At 42.5% G+C, this 15,529-nt stretch overlaps 1 protein-coding gene across 1 annotated transcript in view; it reads left to right on the top strand.

Annotated features, from left to right (window-relative positions):
- Positions 1–10,595, top strand: part of CD2AP (CD2 associated protein) — a 43,097-nt gene extending 32,502 nt beyond the window's left edge. Inside the window, exons 13-16 of the mRNA XM_060183814.1 lie at positions 389–490; positions 2,667–2,848; positions 3,754–3,817; positions 7,490–10,595. Of these exons, the coding sequence (XP_060039797.1) occupies positions 389–490; positions 2,667–2,848; positions 3,754–3,817; positions 7,490–7,531 (390 nt within the window). The 3' untranslated portion in view covers positions 7,532–10,595. The remainder of the gene's footprint in view (positions 1–388; positions 491–2,666; positions 2,849–3,753; positions 3,818–7,489) is intronic.
- The last annotated feature ends 4,934 nt before the right edge of the window (positions 10,596–15,529 follow it).

The raw sequence follows: 15,529 nt of genomic DNA, 5'->3' as shown, positions 1-15,529 counted from the left end.
GTGAGGAGAAGAGAGGTGCCTGCAGCCCTGTTTCACTCACGTCTCAGGAGGTCTTCCTGTAGACGGGGGCTGGGGACTTGAGCTCAGGCCCTCATGCGTGGCTACATGTGCACTCAGTTGGCTTGTGCCGCCTCCTGCCCCCTAATGTTTATATATTCAATCAAAATGGCTTTTCAGTTAGCTAAGTAGTGAAAATTTTGTTGGTAAGAGTCAAAGGCTTTTTATTTTTGCCTGAAATACAGGTTATTCAGTGTGAAACTTAAAACTTTGTTAACATAACAGGTTATCCGAAATAGTACTGAGAACAGTGAAAAAAATATCCAACTACTTACTACCTTCCCCCCCCCCCACTTTGGTCTTTTCTGTCTCTTGGTTTTTAAACATTTAGCCAACTCAGAGCCCAGAGAAAATACTGAAATTACCCAAAGAAGAAGATAGTGCCAATCTAAAGCCCTCTGAATTGAAAAAAGATTCCTGCTACTCTCCAAAGGTGAGCTGTTTTGTGGCCTAACGTTTGTATGATTTGTCCTGTCTTTTATTAAGAATCATAATAACTCCTGCCAGAATGCTGCATTTCTAAACAGTGCTTTCAAGAAAAACATTGTCGAAAATAAGCAATATAAATGTTCCTTTATTTATATTTTTGAGACCGTGTTTTCACTGAGACGCCCCCACCTCACAATTCCGCTGTTCCAGCAGACTTTTTCTTTCATTTCGAGCAAAGGAGAAACACCGTATTTCTGCTCCACCACTCGGGAAATTTCTCTCTGCTAATGCTTACGTAGCTACGCCCAAGGACTTGAACGGTCTTCACACAGGGCGAAGTGTGCTCTACTCAGTGAGCCCTCTTACCTACCTACCTCTCTCTCTCTCCCTCCCTCTCTCTCTCTTTCTCTCTCTCCCTCTCTCTCTGCCTCTCCTCTCCCACGACAGGATTTTATTCAGTTTGATTTTCAACGGGCGAGTTGGAACGACACCACAGCACTGGTGCTTTTTCAGTGTGCTGGTGATCACGCTTAAACCTGGGCCACGAGCGTGGGGAAGCAGGCGCTCTCTCCAGGCACAGATAACATACAGATTTCATTTTTCAGTGCAGTTCCCAGTCTGTAAGGTCAGAAACTGTCACTTGTACCTCTTAACTAACTTGGTGCTTAGAACAAAACCATAATAACTAAATAAACAGCAGAGCGAGTGGCTGAGTGCATATGGGTTCTTTGATCTGCTGTGTGCTGTTAACATTCTTCTCAAAACTCTCGTCACGCCACTTTGAGATCACAGATCACCGTAAAAGCTGTCAGGCCTTTGGTTGCTTTTCCACTTGATGAGAAACTCTTGACGTGATTCTCTCCGATTAAAGATGGAAATTTTTACTTGATGCTACTTTAGTGTGATAGTAAATATTGTCAGGGCAGGGATTAATTTGAGTCCATCTTTAATACAGTTCAGATTCTTCAGAAGTGCTAAACTGGATTCTCTGATATCTGTGTGGAATATCAGAATAGCCACCTTTTACTAACCACAGTTTATAACCATTACCATAAATATCACCATATTGTCATAATACATTCTTTTATATTTAAAAAAAATAAAATCTTTTTAATTTTTTTTATTATTATTGGATAGAGACAGTCAGAAACCAAGAGGAAAGGGAGTGGGAGAGAGGGAGAGGCCGACAGACACCTGGAGCCCTGCTTCGTCACTTTTCCCTGCAGATGGGGAAAGACATTATTATGTGTTAAAAGGTATCATAGAAGCTGTTCATATAATACTTGCACACACTGCAATCATCACCAGCATTATCACTGGTGCTTCATGCCTGAAAAATTCCTTCTCCAGGGCCCCTCCCCCACTCCCCATCCCTTTGAAAATGATTTATTTTGGGCGCTAGGTGGTAGCGCTTCGGGCTAAGCGCACTGGGAGAAGATGATTTATTTTGAGATGGAGGGGTGGAAGAAGAGACGCCTGGTACCTTCTCACTAATTCTGAAGCTTCTGCCACTCAAGTGACTCGTGTGTTGCTCCTTTGTGGAAGCGAAACAACTGCTTTAATAGTGCTGCCCTGGGCTTGCTAGGCCTACCGTTCGTACACCTTAATAGACTTTCTTCCTCTCTCTTCTCTTTCTTTCTTTTCTTCCTCTCTCTCCTTCCTTCCTTCCACCCTTCTTGCCTCCCTTCCTTCTTTCCTTCCTCCCTCGCTTCCTCCCTTCCCTCCTTTCCCCTTGACAATACACACACAGAAGAAAGGAAAAACCTCTCTTTCCTTGAGTTGTTAACTTAGTTTTCCATTGACACCCACAAGCTGCGTGCTTGAATTTACCCTTTACCTACAATTACTCCTTTAGGGGACCAGCAGGTGGTCCACCTGGTAGAGCATGCATATTGAGGTGCGCCAAGACCTGGGTTCAAGACTCCAGTCCCCATCTGCAGAAGGGGAAACGCCACAAGTACTAAAATAGTGCTTTAGCTATGCCTGTCTCTCTCTCTCACTCTCTCTTCCACTTTCCTCTCAGATTATCTCTGTCTCTCTCCAAAATGAATAAGTAGATCATTAAAAATAAGTATGTCTTTATCTCCTTACTATAAAATATCTTAAGATTTTTAAGCAATATAAAATGTAAATCTAAATACGTATACGACCGTTCAGAAGCGGGTTTGGTATATTTTCAGCCGTCTGCGCACCTTCCGATGCCTTCAAGTGCTTCAAAACCAAATGCAGCTGCTGTCACAGCCCCATTAGAAGTGAAAAGTAAAGCTGAAGCCTACGACCCGAAAAGGAGCGCCCTGGATGAACTCAGAGCTCAGACCCTCGAGTTGCTGTGCATTGTGGAAGGGCTAAGACAGGATCATGGGTAAGCAGGAAAACCGCACCGTCTCCAGGCTACCTCCCCGCGTCTTCTTTTTTTGGGGGGAGAGATGTTACTTGAATTCCTCAATCTATTCAGTAAGACTGCTAAAGAGTATGTTTCTAGTATATGCCAGAAGTCTGAAAATGTGCAGATCTGGCTGATTTATTGCCAGTAAGAATAGAATCCGATATGCTAACTTAATTGGTGATATTAACATCTCTGTTCTTCACTTCTCTCCAATCCTCTAAAAAGTCTACTAACCTAGCACAACACCTGGATATTTAAATGTGTACAATTAGCATAAATATCAAGTTTTTGCAATATGGAAATAATTGAAAGTACTTGGTAAGAAGACACTATAGACTGTTGTTCCCATATTTGTGGAGGGATGTGAAGGAAATGTGTGTGTGTGTGTGTGTGTGTGTGTGTGTGTGTGTGTGTGTGTGCGCGCGCGCGCGAGTTACGAGAATGTTGGCTGAAGCTTTTTGGTTTTTGGTTTAGTGTGGGAATGTAAAGAGCTCAGGCCATTCTGCATGGTGCCACATTTTACCCAGGTTCTCTGGCTGTAGCATGTCTAGTCTAGGAAGTGCTTACTAGCTGCATATGGAAAATGGCTTCTAAAGAGCAGTTATATTTTTTTCTTAATTTTAATGTGAATCCTCTGTACTCACTAAAATTAAAATCTACCTCAGATTTGCCATGATTTTTCCCAAGTTTTTAAATCTCATATTCACCCCTAAACTAGAGAATCGGAAATTGTGTGGTTTTTTTTTTTTTTCTTTTTTTTTTTGTCAATATAAGAACTATTTCTTTTAATTTTTTTCCATGTTCTGGGACATCGAGCATCAGTACTTTTGTTAACAGTCAAATATCAAAAGACATAACAGTAGTCACTACTTTATTTTTAGGAAAGAACTGGAAAAGCTCCGAAAAGATTTGGAGGAAGAGAAGGCACTGAGAAGTCATCTTGAGGTAACTAAGCTTCCTTGGCATTGAGATTCAGTCAGCATGAACTGGACGTGCTTTTCAACCCAACTGGATGAATGGCTTCCTGCTATCCCGTGTCATCAGCTGGACACTCCTTGCTGCTCGTCAGGCATCTAATTAATCTCTCCTTAACTCCCTGCTACATTCCATTCATTCATTCATTCATTCAGCAAATATTTTGAATGCTTTCAGTGCACTCACACAAAGCATAATCTCATGGAAAAACAATTGTGGTTCTTACATCCTTCTGAGAACTCGCCATCTGTTCTTTCCCTGGTTCCTGCTGGAGCTGGAGCTCTTTTCTCCCCCCTTGAGTGCTTTTCTCTCTCTCTCTGTCCCCCTCTTTTTTTGTCCTGGGGTGTGGGGGGGGGGGGCAGGACTGCTGCTTTGAGACGGTCTTGGTGGTGGGAGGGCTTACCAAGGCACTGAGTTTGATTTCTCACTGAAATGTCATCGACTTCACTCTTTGCCATGATTGACAGTTCACTTATTTCCTTTTAGAATTTGATAATAGACTTCCTTGGTGTTTTTTTTTTTCTTCTTCGATGACCTTAGGTAACAAGCCAATGTGTTTAAAGTATAGTTCCTCACATCATAGTGTTTTGCCCCACAGCTCTTCCCACCAAAGCACTGACAGCCTTCCCCTGAAGCCCACTGCACCACCCTTTCTTCTCCAGCTCCTAGTAACCTTAGCTCTGCTGTTGCAGCCTCGGAGTCTTTATTGGGCTCTGCTTGTTTTCATTCTAAGGGTGAGGTCCTTCTAGCTTTTCGCTTGTGTCTCTTGGCATAGTGGGAACGAATTCCCTTGCCTGTTGCTTATCTGAAAAGCTCTGCATGTTTCCTTCAAACCTGAGTGGTCCATCACTTAGCAGCAGGCTAAGATACTCTTGGGTGGAGGTTTTTAATCCATTCAGAACTTTGGATATATCCTGTCAGTGCCCCACCCCTTCCTTTTTTTTTTTTTTCTTTGCCACCAGGGTTATCGGAGCTCACTGCCAGCACTATGGATTTCCTGCTCACAGAGCCGTCCCCCCCCCCTTTCTTTTTTTGTTTAGTTTTGTTTGAATTGAATAGGACAGATAGGAATTGAGAGGGGAGGGAGAGAGGACAGACACCCACAGCCCTAATGCATCACTTGTGAAGTGTCACATCCCCACCCCCACCCCAGAAGTGAGGAGTGGGGACTCGAACCCAAGTCCTTGTGCGGGTTAGAGTGTGCACTTAACCAGGTGTACTACTGCTCAGCCCCCTGTTCTGTCACTTTGTACCAGCCTTGAGTGTTTCGGTTGAGACATCAGCCGATGATCTTACGGGATTTCCTTTATAGACAGATCACTGCTTGACTGTCAGGTTCTTGGTTAATAAGTGTGGCCTCATTTCTCTTAGAGTCATGCCTCCTGGGGCAGGGCAGGGCAGGGCTGGGGTTCCAGCCTCCTTTAATTTAGGGGAAATTCAAATGTCTCAGCTACAATTCCTTTCTTCTTGGACTTTCTCTCTTCTTGTTTCCCCCGTGACAAGAATCTTGTTCCTCTCCACAGGGGCCCGTATTGCCTTCATTCATCTTCATTTGTCTCGGTATTGTCTCCTTTTCCTTCCTTCCCTCCCTTGTCTTGGCTGGTTTCCTGTCTTAGCTTCTAACTCTCCATTGTGACTGTTGGTTTCTGTCTTCTTGTTTGGCGTTCTCTTCTGTGTTTGAACTCAGTCGCTGCATTCTTCGTGCCACTGATGGCTGTGAAAAACGTACTCAGATTTCTTTGTTATTTCTCTGGGTTTGTTGCAGGCCTCTTTCCTAATTCTCAGGACCATAGCCTTGAGGTCCTTCCCCGGGGGCTCTGTGGTGTTGTTGAATTGGTTTTTATTCAGGCTGCTGTCTGGGTCAAGCATTACCTTTACTGTCCCATGATGTGCCCCGTGAAGCATCGGGGCAGGGCTGTCACTGGAACTGGACGACAGCCCCAGGGACAGGATCCTAGCGCTCCAGGGCCCCGCTGCAGGCAGGCAGGCGGGCGGGCGGGCGGGCGGGCGGGCGGGTGAGCTGTACTGTGTGTGCTGAGAGGGAGTGGGCTTGACCCGTACTCGCCACAGGTGTGGCGGCCATGGCGGAGATGCGCTTCCACAGGTGCTCGCAGCACATCTGGCTGAAGACTGAGAATCACCCGAACCAGTGCTGCTAATACTAGCTAAAAAGTGAGCTAGCTGTGAGCGACCCTGGGATTCACAAATCATTCTTCAATGGCTAACATCAGTGTGCACATGGCGAAAGTATGCTTTTTGCGAGTGGCAAAGTATTCATCATTCAGCAGAGAGCTGTTTAGCAGAGGCCAGCCACCCGCTGAGCCATCTGTGTGCATCGTTGGGGAGGAATGATGCTGCAGGATAAGCTGAATAAACCCCAAGTGAACGGCCAGAGGACATGCTCAGATCATATAAGTGGGAAGAGCATGAAGATGACAGGCTTCAGAGCCTTAGACTTGACTAATACAAGTTCTGTTCCGTATGCTGGCATGGGAACATGGGCATGGCAGTCAGTACCTTTCCACTCTTAACTGAGTTAATCTGTATCGATGAATAAAATACTCTTTTAAAAGATTTTCTTTATTTATTAGAAAGATGATTGATAGATAGATAGATCCAGGCATCACTCTGGCACATGTGCTGCCGGGGACTGAACTCAGGACCTCATGCTTGAGAGTCTAGTGCCTTAGCCACTGCGCCACCTCCCGGACCACGAATAAAATCCTCTTAAAGGGTTATATTTCTTTTATTTATTTATTGGCTAGAGACAGAAATGGGGAGGGGGAGAGGGAGATAGAGAAGGAGAGAGACAGACACAAACGCCTGCAGCATTGCTTCTCCACCCCCCCCACACACACACACACTCACACACACACACTCACACACACACACACACTCACACACACACACTCACACACACACACACACACTCACACACTCACACACACACACACACACACACACACACACACACACACAGGTGAGCACTGAAGGCTTGACCTCGGGGCTTTGAGCATCATAACAGGCGCACGGCCGCGCGGCTGCCTGCCTCTATGAAGCATTTTAACGGCAACCCTTACTGTGTGAAGCATAAATTCTCCCTGAAAGTAGGAATATTATTCAGCACATTGATTAAATCATAAGTATACCCTTGGGGTTGCTAAAGGTGACTTTAGCAAATAGAACACGTTCTTCACGGATGAGGAGATCGACCCAAAGTGAAGTGACGAGATCTGCCAGTACTACGTAGCGAATAGGTGAAAAGCACAGAGTGGAACTGGTTATTTCTGTTCTGTTTAATTACAGCCATGTGCACACTTTTGATTTGATTTTACTCTCTCGTTCGTCAACACAGTGGTATTCTTACTGTTCTTCGAAATGTGTGCAGCACTCAGCATCGTTATGACTGAAACAATTCTATTTCTTCCTTATTGTTATTCACCACTTAGAAATTTGTATTATGATTTTTTTTTTCCTGTTGAATTTTCCTATATCACACCAGGGAAGTTTTATTTTGGATCTAGAAATTAATTCTGGAAGCTTGAAAGTAGGCTCAGGTCTTGATGACAATAAATGAAATACAAACTTTGCTAGAATATAAAGCTCTTTTATCTGTTACTCAGTATATGTTTTGCCTTGTAGGTGGAAATAGAGAAGCTGAAAAAAGCGGTCCTGTCTTCTTGAAGCAGTACGGACCCGTTGTCTTAATGCTCCAGGGATTCCAAAGCGACACTATGAACTTCAACTGACTTATTACTTAAAAATAACAAGTGCTGATGTTATGATAAAGAAATACGAGTATAGAAACTATGATATCTATAGAGAAGGAGTGATAAATTTTATAAATATATATATATTGTTTTGCCAATATGGAAAAAAAAAGAGGCCTTATTTCTTATGTGCTGGGTTTGCAAACAGTTTTTTCAGTTTGCTGGAAGATACTACTGAATCTGTATAAAAAGGAAAAATTCACAATAGTTTTTTATTGAAACTTGTAGTATTATTTTTAAGGAGATCTCTGCTATAAATATGGTGATATCTTTACAGATGGTCTGTAAAATATACTATTCAAGAGGGACAGAATAGCCTTATGATAACTATAGTCATTACTTTCCCCACGATACAGAAGGGATAAGCCTGTGTACATATATAAATATATTTTCTCTTTTCTGCTTCTTACAGAGGAGCACACTGCCAGGGTGGGTGCCTGTTTGCAGTGCTGCGTCTTCTTTGGGTGATGAAATAGGAGTTTCCAAGCTGTAAGTTAGATCATTCACCCATGCATATAGTAATGACTGATGAGATGATCAGAATGATCTCTCTTAGAGTATTTCATATTGCTTGCACGATAAAATTTATAAAAGGAATTTAGTTACAGTGTCTTGGGTTGCTAACTCAGGAAATAGGAGCTCTATTTTGAATTCATCAGGCTTTCGGAACTGACATGCTAGTTTAACTCAACTTGTGCCTAGAAACTGCAGCACATTAAGTAGGCAAACACAGGCCTTATTTCATACTGTCCCGCCTATCTTGTAGACGCTATTATGTATCTCATGATTCTGTGGTGTAATCCTTCATGATCCTCCCTCTGATTTTTGTTTTTCTGGGTAATATTAGGAAAGCAGAACTATTAGGATTCATACTTCAACAAGATGACGTCATGAACTCAGGTCTCACAGTGTGTCATTTATCTAGCACCAAACTGGTGATGATCTCTTAGCTCTCCTAGATCTAGTCACCAAGTTTAAAACTGGCATATCGTGAAGAAGAAAAACAAAAGTTTTTTTCAAACCAAATAAAGAGACCATATTCAGGATGCATCACCAAACAGGTGAATGTTTCTCCAGTCCATTAGGAATAGCTAAATCCTGTAAAAATATTTTATGTAAAAATCGCATGTCCTAAAACATGAGTCTATACTAAGCCCCACATGAAAAGGGAAAAGGTTCATTTCTTTAATTTGAAACAATAAATTAGGATTTAAGCTTTCTTAGAGCAAATAGCTTGTCTACCTTTTGTTTGTAGCCACCAAAACAAGTTTTTTTCCTTTAAGTTTTAAACTTTAATACTGAAATCTGCTTCATTAATTTGTCATGTCTCAAATAAATTAAAATGTAAAATAATTGAAATTTTAGTACTTAATTATAAAATGTTAAATTCACACTTTACATTGTTATTTTTTGGGGAAATACGGTCATGCATTGAACACATACATCACTCATTTTAACTTGTTGAAGTCCGTGGACTTCTAAAGATGAGGTCACTACTGAAGAAAGCCTTTTTCTTCCTTAACTAGTGTTTTATAATGTCAGATGGATGATTCCTTTCTAACTAAATAAATTGATCCAATTGCTTTAAGGGAGTTTTATCTTTTATCCTCCCCCCCCCCCCAGTGTGTTCTGGAAATTATCTTATAGTTTTTAACTCAAAAATCTATAAAAATAACCCTTCCTGGCTAGGTGGTGGCGCACCTGGTTGAGTGCACATGTTACAGTGCACAAGGACCCAGGTTCGAGCCCCCGGTCCCCACCTACAGGAGGAAAGCTTTGTGAGTGGTGAAGCAGGGCTGCAGGTTTCTCTCTCCCTCTCGATCACCCCTTCTCTCTTGATTTCTTACTGTCTCTATCATATAAATAAAGATAATAAAATTTTTAAAAAATAACCCTCATTTTCATAACAGGTTTAGGAAGTTCCCTGCAGACTGTTTTAAAGGTTTTGTTTTTTTTTTCTCTCCTTATCACGAATACTAAGATAATAAAATTGCTGCCTTAAAACTCCAGTTAGACTAGAAACTTTTTTTTCAAGTGTTGTCCCTTTTTCTGCTATTAGTCAAATAAGAAAAAATAAACCAAAAAAATTCAAAGAGGAAAAATCATGAATCTAGCAGTTTGCCAGTTTTCCCCTTGATACTGGACATTTTGAGTTAATTACAGAATTATAAATTTACATCGCAAAATAGTGTGCAATAATGTTAGCCTTAGGGCAAAAATTCTGTTTACACCCCCTGAATCATCATTGTGCCCAGATCAGAGGTGAAGAGCAAGGAATGACATTGCCAACTCACTCACTAGTAAACTTACTGTTCAAGTTTGCTGTTGTGGAAATACATGACATTATTTTCCTCATTTTTATTTCAACATCAGACGTAGTGTGCTTACCATTTGTCCATAGACCTGTTAACTATCTGACCACTAAACTACAATCTCAGCTACAAAACTGTTACCTCTTTATACTATATAAGTCTAAAGATGGGACGCAAAGATGGGCCAGCTGTAACAAGAGTATCTTCTTATGCTTCTTATTGTGATCACAGGGAAAAACAAAATCCCTAAGTGTTCTACATTTGTTGGTAGATATTTGACGCTTGCATCTAAACTTGAAATATATAAACACAGCAAGACAATCAAATCATAATTGAAAAGTGTTCAGTTTTATTTTGCTGGAGCAATCAGATGACCACAGGCAATGACTTCATTGAATAAAATTATCTTTAATAAGTTTTGCTGCTATGAATATTTCTAGCCATAAAAATTTGCCCCAGCTTTAGCCTGATCTGCTTTCAGTAACTATTTATGTAATACAGTTGGTGTTGTGATATTCTAACATTCCAAAAACAATAGTCCGTATGTGCGGACACTCAACACAGTACACTTCACTGACTTGTTTACAGGTGCTGTTAAAAAAAAAAAAAGAAGTATGCTTCTCTCTCAAAAAGGAAAACTTAACAATAAAGACTAGTTTTGCCAGTCCTGTGATGTGTTCATTACTTTTTGTTAACTTCAACATACCCTTGTTTCAGAGTGTGATGAAAATAATTTATGTGACGACTTTTCCAGTGAAAGCAACAGCTGAAGTACATCTGGACCTGTGTGGCAGTTTGCACCCTCTGTCAGGCTGTTTTCTCCTGAAACTGAAATGGTTTGCTTTCCACTGAATTATTAGATCTTGAAATGATTTACAGAGTGGTTGGCATGGAGCTCAGAGCGCTGGACAGAGTGTGGACACGACAGGAATTTAACGGAAAAGAAAGGAAGTGTTAATACGTTCCTCTGTTTCCGTATAAGTGGCCTCCTGTTTTTTTCCCCCAGGAAAATATGGGGTTCTAGTCCTTTTATTTTTATCATACTGATCAAAATGGAACTGTCTCATCTTAACAAATTCTACCTCCCTATCTATATCGATTGTTTGACCCTTAAGAAAGAGAGTATTTTGCCTAAATTGAGTCACTGACTTAGGAACCAAAAATATATATATATATATATAAATGAAACAATAAGAGCTTCCAGCACCACAGTGCTCCATAGTTACAGATTCTTGGAAAAGCTGGCGTGAAAGAGTCAGATTTAATAGAACGTGCAGAGATGAAGGCGTGTTTGCTGCTGCTGTACGCGAAGAAAAACAGTTTTCAGTGAGTAAAGCCACAGGCCCATCAGGGTATTATCTAAAATAGACTTCCTAACTTTGTCCAAAATGGAGGCCCCAAATCTCATCTGCTAGTCTGGCCTTTAGGTTCCTGATCATTAAACAATTTGTTCTGTTTCATATCTTAATGCTTTTTCAGCCACCAAGTTGCAGATGCTACCATGACCCCAACCTGACTTCCCTGGGCAGACAACCTCACCTGTGTGTCCTGGAACCCCACCTCCCTAGAGCCCCACCCCACTAGGGAAACATAGAAACAGGCTGGGGGTGTGGATCCATAAATGTATGGCACGTGTGGGCTCTCTATAGCCTTGCTTCTGCTATCTCGTGCATTTTTCAGATATTCAAAGATCCCAACTGAATTAGCTTTACAAGACTATAAACATTCCCGTGGCAATTGTTACACAGTAGGTAGGCTTCCGGGAACTCTGCGCTAGGATCTCAAAATGCTTTTAACACATTTGTTGTACTGAATCTGTAAAGTGTCAGTTTGATAACCCCAAGGTTTGGAGTGAACAGATTTTAAAAAACAGACACGTGATGGGAGTTGGGTGGTAGCACAGTAGGTTAAGCAGATGTGGCACAAAGTGCAAGGACCTGCAGAAGGATCTGAGTTGCAGCCCCCGGCTCCCCAACTGCAGGGGAGTCGCTTCACAGGTGGTGATGCAGGTCTGCAGGTGTCTCTCTTTCTCTCCCCCTCTCTGCCTTCCCCTCCTCTCTCCATTTCTCTCTGTCCTATCCAACAACGATGACATCGGTAATAACAATAATAACTACAACAATAAAACAACAAGGGTAACAAAAGGGAATAAATAAATATTTTTAAAAATCTTTAAAGTTAGAAAAAAGTAGACGTGTGGGTGTGGGGGGGAAATAGCATAATGGCTATGCAAAGAGACTCTCTTGCCTGAGGCTCCAAAAGACCCAGGTTCAATCTTCCCGCACCACCATAAGCCAGAGCTGAGCAGCTGCTCCGCTAAAAACAAACAACCCGTGTGGCCCAGGGGATGGTGTAGTGGATAGAGCTTGACTTGTCAGCAGCCTCCTGAGTTCAATTCCTGGCAAGGCGAGCGCCAGGGTCATGCTCTGGTTCTCTGTTTTCCTCTAGTGAGCAAATAAATCTCTTGTTTTCTTAAACAGATGCCCTATTTACAGAGATAGATATTGTATGGGGGGGGGAAGATGCTGATTAGGTTCTAATTTTACTTATTTATTATTGGAGAGACAGAGAAATCGAGATGGGAGGGGAGATAGGGCGAGAGACACCTCAGCCCTGTTTCACCATTCGAAGCGTTTCCCCCTGCAGATGGGGGACCAGGGTGTTGTTTTCGCCGGGCTGGCTTCACTGGAGGGTAACAGACGACCCGGGACTCATGCCTGGGTTGTACGCAGTATCTCTATATTCATGCAGGATGCAGCGCAATCTAAGCCAAGCAAAGCTAAACTAACTACAAACAATCTTGTCCTTATAAATATACTAGCCCAGTAGGGTGGGAACAGGATGCGATGCAAAGAGGGAGAGAAAAGTGACTGGTGAAAATCAGGGTGTGACAAGGAGAGGGGGCGGAGCAGGTGAGAATTCTACCACTAAACCACCAATGCCCTGGAGGGAGGGTGGTGCTTGTTAACAGTGGTTATGTAAATAGAATAGTGTTAAGCAGTGGGGATTAAACTAATGAAACAGAAGGGGTTTTTAGAAGCATACCAACAATTCCCCCTTTCTTTTTAACTAATGGCCATAGTATCAGGATTGTGGGTGAACAGAAACCTTTATCGTACAGGTGTTTTCAAAAGAACTGGCATAAGACATGGAAAACAAAATAGGTGAGCAGCAATAACCAGTTTGATGCCAAGGGGAATCTTTCTTGCTTCATAGGGCAAGGCCTAGCAGGCGAAAGGGCATTTCTTGCCTCTGGCAGCGCTTCATGCCTCTGGGGGCATCTCTTGCCTCTAAGGGCGTTTCCTGCCTCTGTAGGCATCTCTTGCCTCTTGGGGTACTTCATGCCTCTGTGGGCATAACTTAATAAGGAGGGGGAGTTTTCTGCCTCTGGAGACAGAGCCTGCAGGCGAGGGGACATGGTCTATAAAGTCTCAAGGCAATTGGCTGAAGTTAGTCTTTGAGAAACACAGCAGCGTGTACCAGTAAGTCCGATGGAGGTGTCAGTCCAAAGTAGGTGACCATGGAAGAAAATGCCAAGGGATGAAACGCTGCACTTCTGTCTCGATGGGGAATGTCGGCCACCAGAATTCTGCTTTTCTGTAGAGAGTGAGCTTTGGAGTCTGTGAATCTGTTTCTTCAGGTCATGTCAGGTCACCTCATTGGTTTCCAGGGGTGTGTTGTAGTCATTCTATCTTGTGGGCGATGTCAGAGAACAGGATCCAAATGGATTTCCAGGAATTCCATTTGAGTAGATGCTTTTTCATGTGAAGACTTGACAGCTGAAATTCACTTACTTGTCAAACAAAACTTGTAGCAGATTAGAAGTTTACTATAATTGATAACTCCATTATAATTGGAAGTCCTTTCTAGTATGATTTTAAGGTTATTTAAACAGTTTAAACTCAATAAAATGTGGAAAGGCAAACAGAACAATCATGGTTAAAAGCCTTAGGCATGAGAATAATTAACATAATCATTGCACTATCTGCCCCGCCCATAACTCATACCGTTTCAGGATTAAACATTTCAGATTTATGCCAAGACGTAAAAAAATAAATCAAAGGAGGGAAAAAACAATTTTTTGGATTGTTTCTGGATGTCTCTAGAAATCATGGCTGCGTCCAGCATTTTTTTTTTAAGTCAATGTCAAACAAAAATTCAGTCATTCAAATCACTCTCTTACGAAACAGATCTCACCATGTAGCATCAAGAGTCCCCGGAGGGCGTCCTAGTCCAAAAAGCTCCTCAAAATTCCATTTAGGGTGCTTCTGACTGTTCCTGCTGGATTGCTTCAGGCATCTACTTTTAAAAGCATCTTCCCATCGAAGAAAGAATCCAATATGGAAAGTAGAACTAACCACGTGTCTCCATTCTTGGGGACTTCCAGGGTACTGGAGAATGCTCCTCAAATTAGAGTAGTCCTTCTCCATGGGAAACATGCGAGAAGAAGTCCAGAAAGTCCCAAGGGAAATCCCCATGCATATCCCAAGGTCTACGATCACGGTCATAAAGAACAAAATTGTGGCCAGGAGCAAAATGTAGTCCTTTTCCTCAGGAAACATGGGAGAGGGAATCCAGAAAGTCCAAGGAGAAATCTCAGTGCATCTCCCAAGCTCTATGATTAGGGTCACAAGAAACCAAAGTTCCCGGTCAGGGAAACAAAGTGTGGCCCAGAGCAAAATGTTCCAGAGACAGAGAAACTGTCTCATGATGAAACAGTAGAGGCTTTGGCAAACCTCTTCGTAAGGAGAAGAGAAGACCATAGTGCATAAGTAGGCAAAGTCTTCACTTATCTGGGACTTGTGCAGGTCCGGCCCCACGTTGGGTGCCATATGTTGTTTTCGATGGGCTGGCTTCACGGGCGGGTAACAGACGACCAAGGACTGATGGTTGAGCTGTAGGCAGTGTCTCTTTATTCATGCAGGATGCAGCGCAATCTAAGCCGAGCTAAGCTAAACTAACTACAAACAATCTTGTCCTTATAAATATACTAGCCCAGTAGGGTGGGAACAGGATGCGACGCAAAGAGGGTGGAGAGAAAAGTGACTGGTGAAAATCAGGGTGTGAGAAGGAGAGGGGGCGGAGCAGGCAAGAATTCTACCACTGAACCACCAATGCCCTGGAGGGAGAGTGGTGCTTGTTAACAGTGGTTATGTAAATAGAATGAAGTGGTTATGTAAATAGAATAGTGTTAAGCAGGGGGGATTAAACTAATGAAACAGATGGGGTTTTTAGAAGCATACCAACACCAGGGGCTTGAACCCAGGTCCTTGTGCTCTGTAATGTGTGCGTTTAACCAGGTGTGCCACCGCCTGGCCCCCTAATTTTATTTCTTTGATTCAGTGTGGTCTTTTCCCAGCAGGCAGTTAGACATCCATTTTTCAGGGATCCCACCGTCTGTTTTGATTTCTCTACATGCTACCGTCAGGGGCAAGTTAGACTTTTTTTGGGGGGGTGCAGGGGACATTCTCCATTTCTTAAGGCACATTTCTGCAAGCATTCTTGTGGCTTTTCAGCAAACAGAAAGCAACAATCTTGCTTCGCTTTCGTAAGAACAGGAGATGGCCACTAGGTGGCAGTCAGGTAAAGCTCAGTTTTTG

Source organism: Erinaceus europaeus, unplaced genomic scaffold (assembly GCF_950295315.1).
Source record: "Erinaceus europaeus unplaced genomic scaffold, mEriEur2.1 scaffold_775, whole genome shotgun sequence".
NCBI classification, from domain to species: domain Eukaryota; kingdom Metazoa; phylum Chordata; class Mammalia; order Eulipotyphla; family Erinaceidae; genus Erinaceus; species Erinaceus europaeus.
The sequence above is the reverse complement of the archived record's forward strand: the minus strand, read 5'-3'. Positions and strand labels throughout refer to the sequence as shown.